The sequence below is a fragment of the Sinocyclocheilus anshuiensis genome, unplaced genomic scaffold, assembly GCF_001515605.1.
Source record: "Sinocyclocheilus anshuiensis isolate Anshui unplaced genomic scaffold, SAMN03320099.WGS_v1.1 scaffold54, whole genome shotgun sequence".
Taxonomy (NCBI): domain Eukaryota; kingdom Metazoa; phylum Chordata; class Actinopteri; order Cypriniformes; family Cyprinidae; genus Sinocyclocheilus; species Sinocyclocheilus anshuiensis.
The window spans coordinates 1,265,766-1,282,416 of record NW_015547654.1 but is presented as its reverse complement, the minus strand read 5'-3'; the positions used below and the strand labels follow the sequence as shown (position 1 = coordinate 1,282,416).

General features: G+C 38.1%; 1 protein-coding gene across 7 annotated transcripts in view; it reads right to left on the bottom strand.

Annotated features, from left to right (window-relative positions):
- Positions 1-4,239: 4,239 nt before the first annotated feature.
- Positions 4,240-16,651, bottom strand: part of LOC107702119 (Y+L amino acid transporter 2) — a 14,449-nt gene continuing 2,037 nt past the window's right edge. For 3 of the 7 annotated variants that reach the window (XM_016504348.1, XM_016504351.1, XM_016504350.1), the window contains exons 2-10: positions 15,306-15,885; positions 12,891-13,016; positions 12,017-12,161; positions 10,876-10,999; positions 8,446-8,549; positions 8,255-8,351; positions 7,988-8,137; positions 5,963-6,146; positions 4,240-4,506 (exon numbers count right to left, since the gene is read on the bottom strand). In XM_016504348.1, coding sequence (XP_016359834.1) covers positions 4,409-4,506; positions 5,963-6,146; positions 7,988-8,137; positions 8,255-8,351; positions 8,446-8,549; positions 10,876-10,999; positions 12,017-12,161; positions 12,891-13,016; positions 15,306-15,741 — 1,464 coding nt within the window. In that variant the 5' untranslated portion in view covers positions 15,742-15,885 and the 3' untranslated portion in view covers positions 4,240-4,408. Of the gene's footprint in view, positions 4,507-5,962; positions 6,147-7,987; positions 8,138-8,254; positions 8,352-8,445; positions 8,550-10,875; positions 11,000-12,016; positions 12,162-12,890; positions 13,017-15,305; positions 15,886-16,097; positions 16,119-16,651 lie in introns of those variants that run through there. The other 4 variants (XM_016504353.1, XM_016504354.1, XM_016504352.1 and 1 more) reach the window with 3 other exon arrangements.

Below are 16,651 nucleotides of genomic sequence, written 5' to 3'. Positions count from 1 at the left end.
TCTGTGTCTGATTTAAAGCAGGCCGAATGCTAACGAGCCTTAACTGACAAAAATGACCATAATTTGCACGATGGAAGAATTATCGTCTTGTCGTATACAACCATTCCAAAACTCGGCAGAATTTATTTGACCGCTGCACCTGATGTTCATAAACTTTCATAACTGGTAAGTGTTTTTTCTTTTGCCTTGTGAACTGGCCAATGATTCATGATTCTGTTTCTTTACATGTATTTGCTTACTGACCGTTGCATGCAATCGTGAAATACATTTAAATTGGAAATTGGCTATTCGTTGTGAAAAAAAAAAGATTTCGGGTTCCGGCTCTAAATTTAACTGCCGCTCGGGTCGGACGATCTTGGGTACGGGCTGGGTTCGGGCTTCACTTTAAAGCCCGTGCAGACCTCTAATTTAAATATATGCAACCTAAAATACGCATTATAGACTAAAGTCTCAAATCCAAAGAGATATTCTTTATAAAAGTCAAAGAGTTAACCACGCCTACCTAAAACGGCTCGTTCTAACACATCCCCACATATCTACGTCACGATGTGGTAAGATGTGCATAACACCGCTCAAATGTTCACACAAAGAAAGGCGACGTAACTTTTATTCTTGCTGTAATATTGTTGCCGCTGCAGCCATGTCGTTTTTAACCAGAAAGCCTCAAAAATTCCCTAAAATATCAGTAAATTGCTACACTATCATTATCTTGGTCCATTTGTAGTAAGTAAGTTTTATTTATAGAGCACATTTAAAATTCAGCGTTACACTGACCAAAGTGCTGAACAAAACCAATAATAAAACACAGTAAATTCTAAAATAAAGTAAATTTTAAAAAACAATAATAAAAAAAATTGTAATATCGGCAATAACAACAGTTTCACATTCAATTAATAGCCCGGAAAGGCGAGAGAGTAAAAATGTGTCATAAGTCTGGACTTGAAAATAGAAACAGAAGAAGCACTCCTAATGTCAGGTGGCAACTGATTCCACAAACGTGCAGCAGCTACTGCAAAGGCTCTGTCTCCTTTTAATTTAAGTAGGGCTGGACGATATGGCCATTACACCAAATACACCAAATAATGTTCTTTTTAGCAGCATTATTTAGCACCCCTTTAAAGCCCGTGCAGACCTCTAGCTTGCAGCAACCACATGTGACGACCCCGGGCTGGACTCCGCTTCGTCCACGGTGAAAGCCGATCCGGTGTTGTGCCGAATTCTGCACCCCTGCCAGATTATGCAAAGTTGATGTATTCCCTCAGCGACCAGCACGGATCAGCTCTAGGCATGACGAAGCGGATATCGTCCTCTTTTGGAAGGCCAACCAAGTAAAGTAAGTTTTATTTATAGCGCACATTTAAAATTCAGCGTTACACTGACCAAAGTGCTTAACAAAATCAATAATAAAATACAGTAAATTCTAAAATAAAGTACAATTTAAAAAACAATAATAAAAAAATTGTAATATCGGCAATAACCAGTCGGTTCCCTTCAGAGATACATTCATATAAAACACCCGCGCCGTGTTATGATTTTGAAACGTGCAGTGCTCATGTTTATTCAACGAAGTCAAACGGCACAAATAAATAAATGTATGGAAAACTGGTAATGTATATCGAAATATCGGAAATGTGTTTAAAAATCATATCACCGTTATTGAAAAAAATTATATCGCGATACATATTGATATTGATTTATTGTCCAGCCCTAAATTTAAGTAGTGACCGAGGGACATGTAATAGAGCTTTATTAGCGGATCTGAGAGGAACCAAAGTAGTTTCGGTTACACAACGAATCACACAGCGCCTTCACGACATGGCGGCGGCAACAACAATACTACAGCGAGAATAAAAGTTACGCCTTCTTTCTTTGCGTGAACATTTGGGCAGCGTTATGCAAATCTTCCCACATCGTGACGTAGACATGTGGGGGCGTGTTAGAACGAGCCGTTTTAGGTAGGCGTGGTTGACTCTTAACTTTTATGAAGAGTATCTGTTTGGATTTGAGACTTTAGTCTTTGCAACTTTACAGATCTTCTTTATGCACCAAGAGCTTGTAACACTCCAAAGAGAAAGGAAAAATTGAAATCGCATCATATGACCCCTTTAAAGTGATCATTGCCTTAGATTAAAAAAAACAAAAAAACAAGTATAATGACCAAAGGTTTCTTTTTGTCTTATGTTTATTGTCATAGTGTCTACAATTTATCATCTATGGAATAAATAAAAGAAACCAACAAACAGTTACACAGTCTTAAATGAACATAAAACATAATGGAATGTTATGGCAGAACATTTAAAAGAGCATAGATTTATAACGCTAATTCTCAAAAGACAATATATAGAATATTTGAATGTTCTGCACAATATATTGATCATTTGGCCATATAAAATCACTATTGCTTTAAGGCACGTATAATAACCATACAGAACTTATGACACAAGGAAAAATGGATGGAATATTTATCACAGAACAAAAGTGAAGATGATCAAAATGTAAATATTTTGTTTTGGTGACTAACACACATCCATCTGCAAAACAGAGTTGGGTCAGAATTATATGTAATTAATAATTCCAGGGCGGAATATATTTTGGATTTGACTTTGGTCACTGTATTTGGCAGAGGGATGAACTGTGCATGGAATCAAGTGCTGCAGTACAGAATACAAGAGCAATGGCAAGATGTGCTGTTATTTAGCAGCTTTAAGACATATTAAAGATCTACTGCCATGAACATCTTAAGGCTTCTTAATTGCTTGTATGCATTTTACTAATTCTTTGGTCTATTATTCTAATGAGTCCATCAGATAAGGAATTGATGTACTCTAGAAATCTGTAAAAATGTCACATCTGACCGGCGGTTTTTAAAGTGATGTCTGTGCGTGTCAGCAATCATACAAAATACAATTATTTGGAAACAACTGAAGTTGGGATTGACCAAAACTGGTGAACACGTTAAGACACTGTCTCCCCTCTCGTAAACTCAAACTCTGCTGTTTTTATATCTATTAAATTTGTATATCTTTACTTTCTATCTATGGCAAACATTTCTGCACATACTGACAGTGCTCCCAAAAAACTGGCCAAAAACCTGGTTGCATCTTGCACATCTCTAGAGACGCTCGCTATGTTTCAGTTAACAGGCCTAACAAAAGTTGATCATCCCTACTAGAGAGCCTCATATAAGACTGTTGTGATGAACAGCAGAAGCTCACAGAAGGACAAAAAAAATAAACATTTATGAATAAAACAAGGAGATAAACCTGATTTCAATAAAACAACATTACGGTCACATTCACAACAGTCTTTAACTGAATGGTCCACTGTATTGTGTCCACTGGACTGAACTTGATGTTCAAAACACAGTCACAGGTCTGAGGGATCATAGGCACAGGGTGTGGAACTGGAGTTATAACTGCAAAAAAAAAAGATATGGCTTTCGAGTCTGGAGTACCTATGAAACAATCCTTCATCTCCGTAAACAAAATTCATTATCCAGCAAAAATGCATCTTGCACATCTCTAGAGATGCTACGTTTCAGTTAACAGGCCTAACAAAAGTTGATCATCCCCACTAGAGAGCCTCATATAAGACTGTTGTGATGAACAGCAGAAGCTCACAGAAGGACAAAAAAAATAAACATTTATGAATAAAACAAGGAGATAAACCTGATTTCAATAAAACAACATTACGGTCACATTCACAACAGTCTTTAACTGAATGGTCCACTGTATTGTGTCCACTGGACTGAACTTGATGTTCAAAACACAGTCACAGGTCTGAGGGATCATAGGCACAGGGTGTGGAACTGGAGTTATAACTGCAAAAAAAAAAGATATGGCTTTCGAGTCTGGAGTACCTATGAAACAATCCTTCATCTCCGTAAACAAAATTCATTATCCAGCAAAAATGCATCTTGCACATCTCTAGAGACGCTCGCTATGTTTCAGTTAACAGGCCTAACAAAAGTTGATCATCCCCACTAGAGAGCCTCATATAAGACTGTTGTGATGAACAGCAGAAGCTCACAGAAGGACAAAAAAAATAAACATTTATGAATAAAACAAGGAGATAAACCTGATTTCAATAAAACAACATTACTGTCACATTCACAACAGTCTTTAACTGAATGGTCCACTGTATTGTGTCCACTGGACTGAACTTGATGTTCAAAACAGTCACAGGTCTGAGGGATCATAGGCACAGGGTGTGTGTACTTGTGTGTTCAGTTGTTTACTCGGTTGAACATTTCAATCCTAATCTCCATCTCTATCCATTGCTCCATTCCATGCATGCTCAAGACTGGAAGGTGCAGACGTGCGGTTCAGGCTTGAGTGTTGGCTTATTCTCAAAGAAGTCTGGGTAATCCGGCTTCCTTGGTTCAGCTTCCTTTAGAGCCGATGTTTGTTTATTCTTTTTTGTGATCCTCGGGCGGATCGTCCAGGTCCAAACCGGGTTCTGCCACGCAGCAATAACACAGCTTCTGTGTTTGCAATGAAATTGTGTCTGAAAAAAGAAAAAGATGAAAGATGAGTACTGTATGTGAAAATCATTCAGAATATTAAATATTTGGCTTACTTGAAAACATCTTAACGGGTCCATATGTCAAAGATCAAAATGGTATAGATTAACTAGTCTAACTGCTCTAAAAACTTGAGGCTGAAGTTGTTTTTTTATGATGATTCTAATTCAAACAATTAACATTTCTAAAAGCATAGTGACACTTTACATTACATGTCCATTTTATACACAATGAATAGAACTGTCAATTTAATTTTAGTTAAAATAAATAAAAATTTTAAAATAACATTCATTTTAAATGAAAAAAACAACGTTATCAATATAACTTTTGAGTTTTTTTTTATTAAAATGAATAAGCCTGCTCAGGTGAGAAAAAGTAAAGTAAAAGTAACGTAATTCATTACTTTCCATAAAAAGTAATGAAGCCAGTTACTTTTTCATGGAGGTACACATTGTAATGGATTACTTTTAAAAGTAACTTTCCCCAACATTGACAATGATGATAATAATAATACTAATACACAGTTTGAAGAAATTTGAGTGTGAAGAACCACTTTGATGTTTTTGAGAATTCAGTCAGCGCACGTTTCAAATTTAGCACATCATGCAATTCTAGTAAAATTTGATTTGCTTTAAAAAGTTTAACTGACAACAGCCCTAACAATTAAAATAGTAACTTTTTTTTTCAGTTTCAGTTTTTATAGTCTGAAGAAAATGAGTGATGCTTGCCTGTGGAAGTTTTACAACCTTAATAGTAGGGTGTTCTAATGGCGCTTTTCCACTGCATGGTACGGCACGGTAAAAAGTTTTTTAGGAGTCGCGGCAATAGAGGCGGCGCAACTATAACGACATGTGAATAATCCCGCCCACTCTAAAGCGGTACTGAACTGCAGTGGAAACGCAAACCGAGCCATGCTGTGTCGTACTGTACTGAGCCATGCCGAGTCGTACCACGCAGTGGAAAAGCGCCATAAGTAGTTGCAGAGACACTGTTATATGGTTGCTAGGGTGTTCCAGGTCGTTGCTAGGTGGTTGTTTACAGGGCTCAGACCAAAGAACCCACACCCGAGTTTCTGTGACATTCTTTCCCTAATAGTCTGTATTAAACACTTTAGCTGAGTTTTATTACTCCATACAACTACATCATAAGCACTGTAAAGTATGACCAAAAATCTATGGAAAATGACTGAAATCTCCTGTTTCATAACAGCGAATTCATCTTGGGCTCAAATTTATTACACATCACCACAATTATGTATATATGCAACAAAACCCCTAGAAGGCAAACAGAACCTGGGTGTAGCACCCAGGAGAATGTTTCAAAGTAAAAACACTTCCTACGGCCTGCAGCAGAAACCAGAGCCGTGCAGGTACCCAGCTGAACTAATAGAAGCGAGACAAGAGAAACGTGAGGCCCTTGCGTGTTTGTGTGCTCACTCACCGAGCATGTGTCCCAGAAAGGCGGGTCTGGAGCTGGGCGGGAGGTGCAGACATATGTAATACACAGGAGCCCCGGAGAGAGCGACGATGATTCCCACCAGAGAGTTTATAGTGTCACTGTAGAGCGGTACAACCACCAGAAACACACTGCACAGGCAGTACACTATAGGGAAGAACAGACTCAACTACACGGAAACAAACACACAGAGTCAATTAAGCACATCATAAACCGGGGCAATAACGAAATAAAAATGTAAACTTTGTTGCAAGTATTAAATATATGACATTGGTTATTATCTGAAGCATTTTAAGGCACCATAAATGCACTTCTGATGTGAAGGCTGTTCTATAAGATAAGAAACATTATCCTTCTTTCTTAGATACTTTATCTTGACTAAGTATCACAAATATCCTTTAGAGAGAGACAGATATAGAGATAGAGAGGAAGAAAGAGAGAGAGAGAAAGCCCTTTTGTCAGCAGCTTTGGTTCCAGTACTTTTCCCATAAAGTTTTTCCCATAGGAATTTAAAAAAAAATCTTTGAAACCAACCAGCTATAAGAGAATTCACATGGCTTTAATGAGGGAAAGAGCATTGTGAATGACAAATCAAAATAATAACAACAGATAAATATAAAGCTATCCAATTAAAGATGTTAATTATGTACATAGAAACAAAATATTTTTCATTTAATTGCATATTTATAAATATAGAGTAGTAGTTTGAGAGACTACTGAAACAGGCACCAAAGAGTCATCCTGGCTGATTTGCTTGTCATGATTCTCTGATTGGTGGAGATTTTCTCTACAGAATCATGGGTAATGTAGTTTTTTTAAAGCATGTACAACTGATTAACAACCTCATAGCTCAGGTCTTCAAGTTTACAAGTAATTCTTAAAGGGTTAGTTCACCCAAAAATGAAAATTGTGTCATTAATTACTCACCCTCATGTTATTCCAAACCCATAACACCGTGTCCTAACTACACGCGACGCGACAAGATTCCAGCGACAAACAATTTGGCTGTCCACAACAAACGTGACACGACAATGCGACACCACAGAATCAATCAAATATCACAGCCAATCAGAAGCGTGTGTGGGCGGGCTCTCTCTGGAAGTGCACTGCACTCACAACGAAATGGATAAGTTTATAATCTAATTCCTAAATAGTAAACCTTTTTAACATTATTAAATGTACATACTGAGTGACTGATACCATCTTTGTTATGGAATACGCTTGTTGGTTCACACCGAGTTCGCAGTTTTAACGTAATGTTTGCTTTAATTTATTTTCAAGATCTGCGGAGACTATCTGTTGTTGCTTTCAGTATGGCTATAAGGTCACACAAAATGATATTCAAACTCACATTAGACAATTTTTAACATTGAATAAAGCACATAATCAGTACCTGAGATTACTGTAATATAGTTTGTATTTTGTTGTTCCAGCCGCGACTTCGCAAAAATAGAAACAGTTTCTAAAATTTGAAATTTTGCGTGTCGCCGTCGCAGCTATTTAGGACAAAACCTGATTAAAATGGAAAAGATACCTTTTATCATGTGTCGGGGCATCACGTCGCATGTAGTTAGGACACTGTGTAAGACCTTCGTTCATCTTTGCAACACAAATTAAGATTTTTGATGAAATCTGAGAGCTTTCTGACCCTCCATAGACAGCAATGCAACTGACACGTTCAAGGCCCAGAAAGGTAGTAAGGACCACTGATGTCACATGGACTATTTTAACAATGTCCTTACTACCTTTCTAGGCCTTGAACGTGGTAGTTGCGTTGCTGTCTATGGAGGGTCAGAAAGCTCTCGGATTTCATCAAAAATATCTTCATTTGTCTAAGTCTACCATCGAGAAAATGAATTGTGAGTTGAAAATCTCCTTCACACGAGGTGTGCTAGTACTAGGAGTGTGTACATGGAGACAATTCAGAATCAGTCAATTCTAATGGTTAGTATTACACAGGTAGTGGGTATTAGCACAGTAGCTTTGGGTTTGTAACAGCTATTGACTTACCTTAACAGGACGGGGCAGGTCAGGTGCTTTAAAGCGCAGGTAGATCTGACTGCCTACAGAAAGGCCGATGAACAGCCAGTAATTAAAACTGAAGTAATTAATTAGCTGGAACACGTCTTTCACACAGAGAAATATGAGTGACATGCCACCCTATGGGAGGAGGAAAAAAAGCAGATCATACAGATTGAAGCGTCCTGTTTTTAGTATATAACATGGATATTCTAAATTTTCTACACAGTACAGGCATGTCTCAGCCTGCTTACTCACATTAAACAGCAGGGCTGGAATTGGCGTGTAGCGTTTGACATGGATCATACAGAGGACATTGGGTAAATGGCCCTCACGCGAACCCACAAAGAATAGCCTAAAAGGAAAAAAAGGATTTGGCTAAGAAACTGAATTCCTACCACCATGCATCGACTCATCAAACAACAGAAGACTCAGAACAAGATCTTTACCTGGATGCGGCAATGATAGAGGAGTTTAAACCTCCATAACATGAGATGGCCACAGACAGCGGGATGAGCCAGCTAGCATATCCCAGCACATAGTCAGCAAACGTCTGTGTATTATTAATAATAATAATAATAATTTATTGTCATTGCTGTAAGAACAACGAGATTACATTAGAGCATCAATCGACAGTGCAATTTCATAAGTGCAAATGCGTAGGAATGTAAACAGTGACATAATAAGGTCCAACATTATTAGCCATAGTACAGTATGTCACAGGACAATACGACATTGGTAAGGAATAGTGTATAAGACAGAGAAACAGTAGTAACCAGAAACATGCGTATTGTTGTGTGTGCTGCAGCAATGCAAAGTCCAGTTCACAGTATTAAAAGCATTAATGTATTAGACATAAAAGCAAGTGTTTTTTTTTTCATTATGACCAATAACCAATAAATGGCTGACACTCTATACTAGTTTGTCTAAATAATTAAATTAAACACTAAAATGAGCCAATTTAAATGCTACAAGTGAATTTAGAGATCACAATATAACACAATGTACAGTATTTTGTTTATATTTTAACACTACAACTGTAAAATTACAATACTAATATTAACAACTCTCTTATATATTTTTTAAACCAACAAGCTTTTTACTTTGGTGGAAAATTGCTTCTCTTAAAGCTTAAAGGGGTCATATGATGCGATTAAAATTTTTCCTTTCTCTTTGGAGTGTTACAAGCTCTTGGTGCATAAAGAAGATCTGTAAAGTTGCAAAGACTAAAGTCTCAAATCCAAAGAGATATTCTTTATAAAAGTTGAGTCAACCACGCCTACCTAAAACGGCTCGTTCTAACACGCCCCCACATGTCTACGTCACGATGTGGGAAGATTTGCATAACGCCGCCCAAATGTTTATTTACAACACTGTTCCAGAACAGTTCAACCCAAATATTCAGATGTGTGCAGCACATTTTATGGAGGACTGTTTATTGGGAGAGTAGCCTACAATGCCAGTGTCTGTTTCTATCAAGTGGGGCAATTCCAACTTTGCAAGGACAGTCTGGCACTTCATGACTCACAGCCTGTAAGTACGTTTTTATATTAAAAGAATTTGCCACTGACGATTCAAACGCGAGTTTTGAGCAGTGTAGAGTAGCGCTTGTTTGCTGTTTCTCCGATCACAAATGCTGACATGGTTTTATGTTTACGCAGCGCGATACACAACGCAACGCGCAAAAAGACAGTATAAGTCATTATAATCAGTAATTATGTCCCCACTGGATGCAACAAATGCCTCATTTATAATGGGTTTTATTGGTTTTGTCTCGTCGCGCCGGGACACAGCATCACAGTATGGTAGGGCCGTAACATTTCCGTCACACGCTTGAGGTATTCGGCCAATCACAACGCACTGGATAGCTGGCCAATCAGAGCACACCTCGCTTTTCAGAACGATGAGCTTTGTAAAAATCTACGCGTTTCAGAAAGGCGGGGCATAGAGGAGAAACAATAATGTACAGTATGTGGAAAATGTATTTTCTGAACCTTAAACTGCATAAACTCATTGCATTACACCAAATACACAAAATAATGTTCTTTTTAGCAACGTCATATGACCCCTTTAAAGCTTCTCTTCTGTTGTCAACCGCCGGTTTATAAGCACTTCACATTGTTTAGGAAAATGATCAGTGTAAGCTGTGCTCCCAAATGCAGAAGTGAACCAGACTCACAGCAGATGTAGAGATTAGTTCATGTGGAGCAGAAGTTATTGCAAACCATTCTGAGACACTGAACAAAAAACTCAGAGCTGCTCATGTACAAATGAACACAGTGCCACGCTTCACAGTGATAGATGCAACGCATGTATTGATTTAATTAAATTGCAGCCTTTGAGACTAGACAACCTCACTAAGCAATATCGCAATTTTGTTTTATTTTTTTTTGTTTTGATTAATTGTGCAGCTGGTTAAGCTAATGTTGTTGTGTTAGATGCTCAAACAAACAGAGCAATGTTTTGGAAGAATCTACAGTTGTCTCTGCATACAAAAATGTAACAGCACCCAGCAGAAACAAAACAGTGCTTCAAACACAGTAAACACAGTTTGTTGGCCATTAAAACTTCTACAGAGCAGCATACTAGCATAATTACAGGCAGCAGAGCTTCTGTGGTTGTGGACTAATGTCATCGAGCATCTCTAGAGAGAGGACATTGCCTCAAGCTGCTCTGCTTAACCAGATCAGTGTAACAGGAGATGAAAACATGATCAAATCTGGAGCAAATAAACTAAACAGACGCGGTCCATTAACTTCCATGTGACATCCAAGATCATGTGGGTTAAAAATAAGCTTTGCTACAGTAGCTTGAGATATTCAGATATCAATGTATCTTTTTTATCATAAAATTCAGCTCCCAAGAAATGTTTTACTCACCACAGCCACAGCTTCACTCTGTAGCAGTGTATTCATGTCCAGCACTGCATAATAGGCGATATTAGTCAGGATGTAGATTATTGTGACAATAGGCATGGAGATCGCTATAGACAATGGCAGGTTCCTGTAGAAGAGAAAGACAGATTTTGCTTACATACTACATCTTCCTGATTGATTTGCAACAAAACTGTTGGACATTCATTCAAGATGAAGTGTGAAATTTCTGCACCAAAAAGGATTGTAAAGATGATGACTGTTTTTTCCAAACACACCCCCAGTTTGCCACTGGTCAGTAAAACCGATAGTCCCGCCCCAAATTAATGCCATTGGTTGAGCCAATTTGATTCAATTGCTTAAATGAATTGAGCAATGTTTTGAAAGTACTATAGCATAAACTTTTCAGGGCAATCAACCTACATATGGCTTACTTATAGTTATCTCTGCATATTAAGCCGGGACATGAGAAATACTTTATTATTATTGATTCTTACTCATGATGAGTGGAGCATGTCCGAACGGCGCCGCTGGTGTGCCTACACTCATAGAAAATAATGTATTTGAATTTTAAAGACACGACGCGACGCTGCGCTTCTCGTCCGGTGTGCGACCGCCTGAAAAGCTGTTTTTTTTTTCACCTCCGTGCCCAAACGTCTTTGGGCTTCCAAAAGCGGATGATATCAGGAAACAGTGGTTGCAATTTATTTTTTAACTCTGTTCCTGAGCATTATAACTCCAATTTGCTATTGTGTGCTGCGCATTTTACTGAGGACAGCTTCCACAACACGAGGGAGTACAGTGCCGGATTCACCCAAAAGTTTTGTTGAAAGACGGAGCAAGGGGCGCGGCAGTAATGAAACACTGTCTAAGCTGTTCGCCAATCACAACGCACCGGGACAGCTAACCAATCACAACACATTTTGTTTTTCGGAAGGCGGACCTTCATCAAAGCCGGAACTAATCGAGCCGTTTGTGCCAGGATGGGGAGAAAGGTATTTTAATAATGTAAATTATGTGAAAAATAATGCGTTTTTCGAACCACCAAGCATGAGAGCATGTTCTAGTACACCCCCAAAACAAAATCAAGACTTTGTAAAAGAGCATAATAGGACCCCTTTAAGTAAAATGTCATGAGTATTAGTACCTCTCTGGGTTTTTAATCTCCTCTGTGACGAAGTTCAGGGTGTCCCAGCCTGAGTATGAGTACAGAGCGGCATACAGAGCCAGAGCCATGTTTCCTGGATCCAGTTTAGAGTTCTCAAACGAATCCCTAAAGTTGTCCGTTTTTCCTGTGGCACAGCAATGCAGATGCAGTCAAATGTCAAAAACAAACGGTAACAACTCACAAAAATATAAATGTGTAGCACTACTGTATAGGGTCGGTATTTTTTTTTAAATATCTCATTCTCACCAAGGCTGCATTTATTTGATTAAAAATACAGTAAAAACAGTAATATTGTAAAATATTATTACAATTTAAAATAACTGTTTTCTACTTTAATCTATTTTAAAATGTAATTTATTCCTGTGATGCAAAGCTGAATTTTCAGCATCATTACTCCAGTCTTTAGTGTCACATGATCCTTCAGAAATCATTCTAATATGCTGATTTGCTGCTCAAGAAACATTTCTCATTATTATCAATGTTTTTTGAGCTGCTTAAAGGGTTAGTTCAGTCAAAAATGAAAATCCTAGGATGACTTGAGGGTGAGTAATTTATGGGCTAATTTTCCTTTTGGGTGAACTAACCCTTTAATGTTGGAAAGCATGATGTATTTTTTCAGGATTCGTTGATGAATAGAAAACAACAGCATTTATTTGAAATATAATTTTTGGTAATATTATAAATGGATACAATTAACTATCATGTTGATCAATTAAATGTGTCTTTGCTCAGTAAAACTATTTAATTCTTTAAAAAAAATTTTTTTTTTTTAAGTTTAAAACCCCCAAAATTTAAACTGTAATATGGTATAAGGTATATATAATAAACAACACGTGTGTCAGTATGTTCAAACCTTGGGCCAGCACAATCATTCCAGCAATGATAATGACTATGAGAGCCAGGACTTTAGCCACAGTAGAGATGACCTGAAGAATGGCCCCCCATTTCACCTTCATGCAGTTCACAAAGGTGAGAAGACCTGCAAAGGAAACAGAGACAGACATGCCCATATAAAAGCCAGACAATGCGTATACCGAATATACTTCAACTGCTGTTTGCAACTGTTACTTCTTAATGTCCATTTTGATCATGTGTGTAATAGTTCCATAGCTGCATTGTGCAATTGTGTTCCATTATAACTACTATGACTATTCCCTTGTAGATGAACGTAAATTTCCAATGTGTCGTATTTAGTTTCACTGACAGGTTGTCCAGGGCTATAAAATTAGGCTGCGTGTGAGTTTTTTTTCAGAACAGAGTAAACCCTCAACTCCTGCTTCTGCTGTTTTACTGACAGGTAATTCAAGTTCCTCCATTCATCGGATACTGCAGTGAACACTCCTGGCATCTAATTTCACCAACAAACCAAGTCTGACAGTAATTCACTCCTCGATAAACAGTCTCTCAGAACTGCAGATACCATCGTGACTGGACGTCCTGGCGCTGTGATACCCAGGAGATTAATTGAGGTATTTCTGTTCCAGATTTAATCTCAGTTCAAATGCCACCTCATTCTGATGAAACTGTACAGACCAGGTCCAAATAAAGTGCCATTTGTCACTAAATGGAAATTAAACCCTGTAGAATTACACCGTTATATAAGCTTGCATAAGCTTTGTGGTTCAGGCCTGTTTGCTAAGTATTTGGGTGGACTTTGCCGCAGTAAGTAGCAAAACATGCCACAGGTGACAAATACCCAAGAATTCCCTTGAACTCAAACAAACTGCGCATGATCTGTGGAAACAGTCACCAGTGACTTCATAAAAAGGTCTCGTGGAGGTCTTGGCAGGGTTACGGACTCCAGTCCAAATGGAAAGCATTTGGTTGACATAAATAAAATGTCTAAATAATGCCAACCAACACTGACAGGAATGGAGAGAACAGCTTGGCAGCCGCAGTGGAATTAACAGCTGAACTAACAGAAAACACTTGCTTAATTTATAAAGACAGTATTCACTTCATTTTAACAAATTACAAGGACAAAGTACAAGTTTATGCAAAGTAGTATGAGTATGTACTTTAGGCAAATGAAAATGTTGACAGTTTGTTCACACAGCAGTGCAGACTCACCTGCTGGACTGTGTAATTTTAACAAGTTAATATTGAAACTAGGGCTGCACGATAAATCGAAATGGAATCGAGATCGCGATTCGACAGAAGCTGCGATTGTCATGCGTATCATTCAGTGAAGCACGGTTCTGTGATCAGCAGTAAATCTCCATCCAAAGGCCAGAGGGCGCGCCATCTGAAAGCCCGTGATGATAATTTTCTGCTGATTACAGAACCAGCATTACTATCAAAATGCGCATGACAATCGCATTCGATTAATCGTGCAGCCCTAATTGAAACTACACAATCTAACAGCCGAGTCCACAGAGGTAGTTCACCCAAAAATGTAATTAAGTAAATTTGTACTTTCTGATAAAGGAAAAAGAAAGTTCCCGGATTTAACTCAGTGGAAAAGAGACTTTTGCACTTTTTATCATTGCAACTTGCAAAGGTTGTTTTAGTATGAAGAAAATCAAAAGGAGTAAAAAGAAAACAAATTTCCTCCCAAAAATGAACAAATAAAAAAAGGAAATGAATAAAATAACATTGCAGAGAAAATTGCACCATGAGCACCATGGTGCACATTCATTCAATTTAAAAATTAATTTTAAATTGTTTAAGTTTCAGTCATTTTGTTTTATGCTTTTTAATTATTTTTATTTTTACTTAGCTTTCATTTTTTTAATTTCCGTTTTAGTTATTTTAATAATTATTGCATTATTATTATTGCATTTCAATTAGTTACCAAAGCACATTTTCATTTGTTTATTAAGTTAAAGTTTATCATCTAATAATAACATTTTATTTTTATGAATGAAAACAACTTTTAAAAGTTTCAATTTTAACAGTAACTAACAACACTGATTCACAAATGTTGTGTACATGAAGTTACTATTACACTATATGTATTTTCTATTTTGTATGGGGACTGTAAGGCAACCATACAAACTAAACAAATTATGTAAATAAAGGTATGCAGATCAATACCATGATCTGTTACGATCAACAGGTAGCGGCATAAATTGGTATGATTTATTTTTGACATAAGTTAACATGAAGTGCTCTTTTCGGAGTAATCTCATACACACTGCGCTGTGTGAACAGTAAACAGTAGTGAATCCCCAGGAAAGCCAGCCTTTATTGTGCCACTATTTACATTAGTTTCAAGTGCTGCTACATGTGTGTTTATCAAAGCATGCATGAGTGCAAGAGCACTTACCTATAATGATAGCCGCTATGAGCCGTACTGCATGATTTGGTGCCGGGCAGGTGGGGAAGAACGGTTTCACTAGGTAATTAGCAAAAGTAAGAGCAATGACCGCCTGGCAGGCCGGTTCCACGATCATCAGTGAGGTCCACAGACGGATGAATGCAAGGAAGCCCCCAAAGGTCTCCAGGATGTAGGCATAACTAGCTCCCGACTTGCGAATGGTTGTGCCCAGCTCAGCGTAGCACAGGGCGCCAAAAACAGAGAAGATTCCTCCAATAACCCAAACCACCAGAGACAGACCATAAGATCCTGTTTTCTCCAGAACACCAATGGGAGAAACAAAGATGCCCGAGCCAATCATGTTCCCCACGATGAGACAGACGCCATGGAGTAGTGAGATCTCCTGCTTTAGACGCATGGAGCTGGTGGAGTCGGCGTCCCCCATGATGAACTCAACTCAAGAGGCAGGGGTACTACAAAAATCAAGAATCAGGAATGTGACGTCAGACCATCAACCACACAAGAGTCTGTACACATCAAACCTGGAGTTTCAGCCAAGTCTCATCGTTGTTTTCTTTCCGTCTCAAATCTGGAAGGTGATAAGAGAGATAAAACACAGTTAATGGAATGTTGTAGGTTTAATACAATTGTGCCAGCATCTGTGGCATGTTGTTCACAACACAAAACAATTTAGAATCGTTCAAAAAAAAAAAAAAGTAGCTTAATCGCTCCAACATCAATGCTAACAAGCCCTCTTGAAGAACAAGTTCTTTAATTGAGCCTCAGTTGTTTTGCCCACACCTGCTGCCCAGGATGCCACAGAGCAAGTGCAGTGACGTCAGGAGGAAACCAGTACAATGTGAGAAGAGAACCAGGCAACGCTTAGTTGGGTGCGGTCATCAACTACAGCCTGCTGAACTAACTGCTTTTAGAGATAAATCTACTAGCGATAAAGACTTTCACTGAACAGTAAAACTATGTGGGGGGAACATGCTCATTTGAACAGCATGACAATGTTATACACCAAAAGAATTGTAAAGAGAACTGAAAACTTGTAAAAGAACTGAAAGCTTGTAAAAGTCATATATTTTTAAGTATGACTTAAAGGGGTCATATGACGTTGCTAAAAAGCACATTATGTTGTGTATTTGGTGTAATGCAATGTGTTTATGCAGTTTAAGGTAAAAAAAAAACACAATTTTCTACATAATGTACATTATTGTTGCTCCTCTATGCCCCGCCTTTCTGAAACGTGTCGATTTTTACAAAGCTCATCAGTCTGAAAAGCAAGGTGTACGCTGATTGGCCAGCTATCCAGTGCATTGTGATTGGCCGAATACCTCAAGCGTGTGATG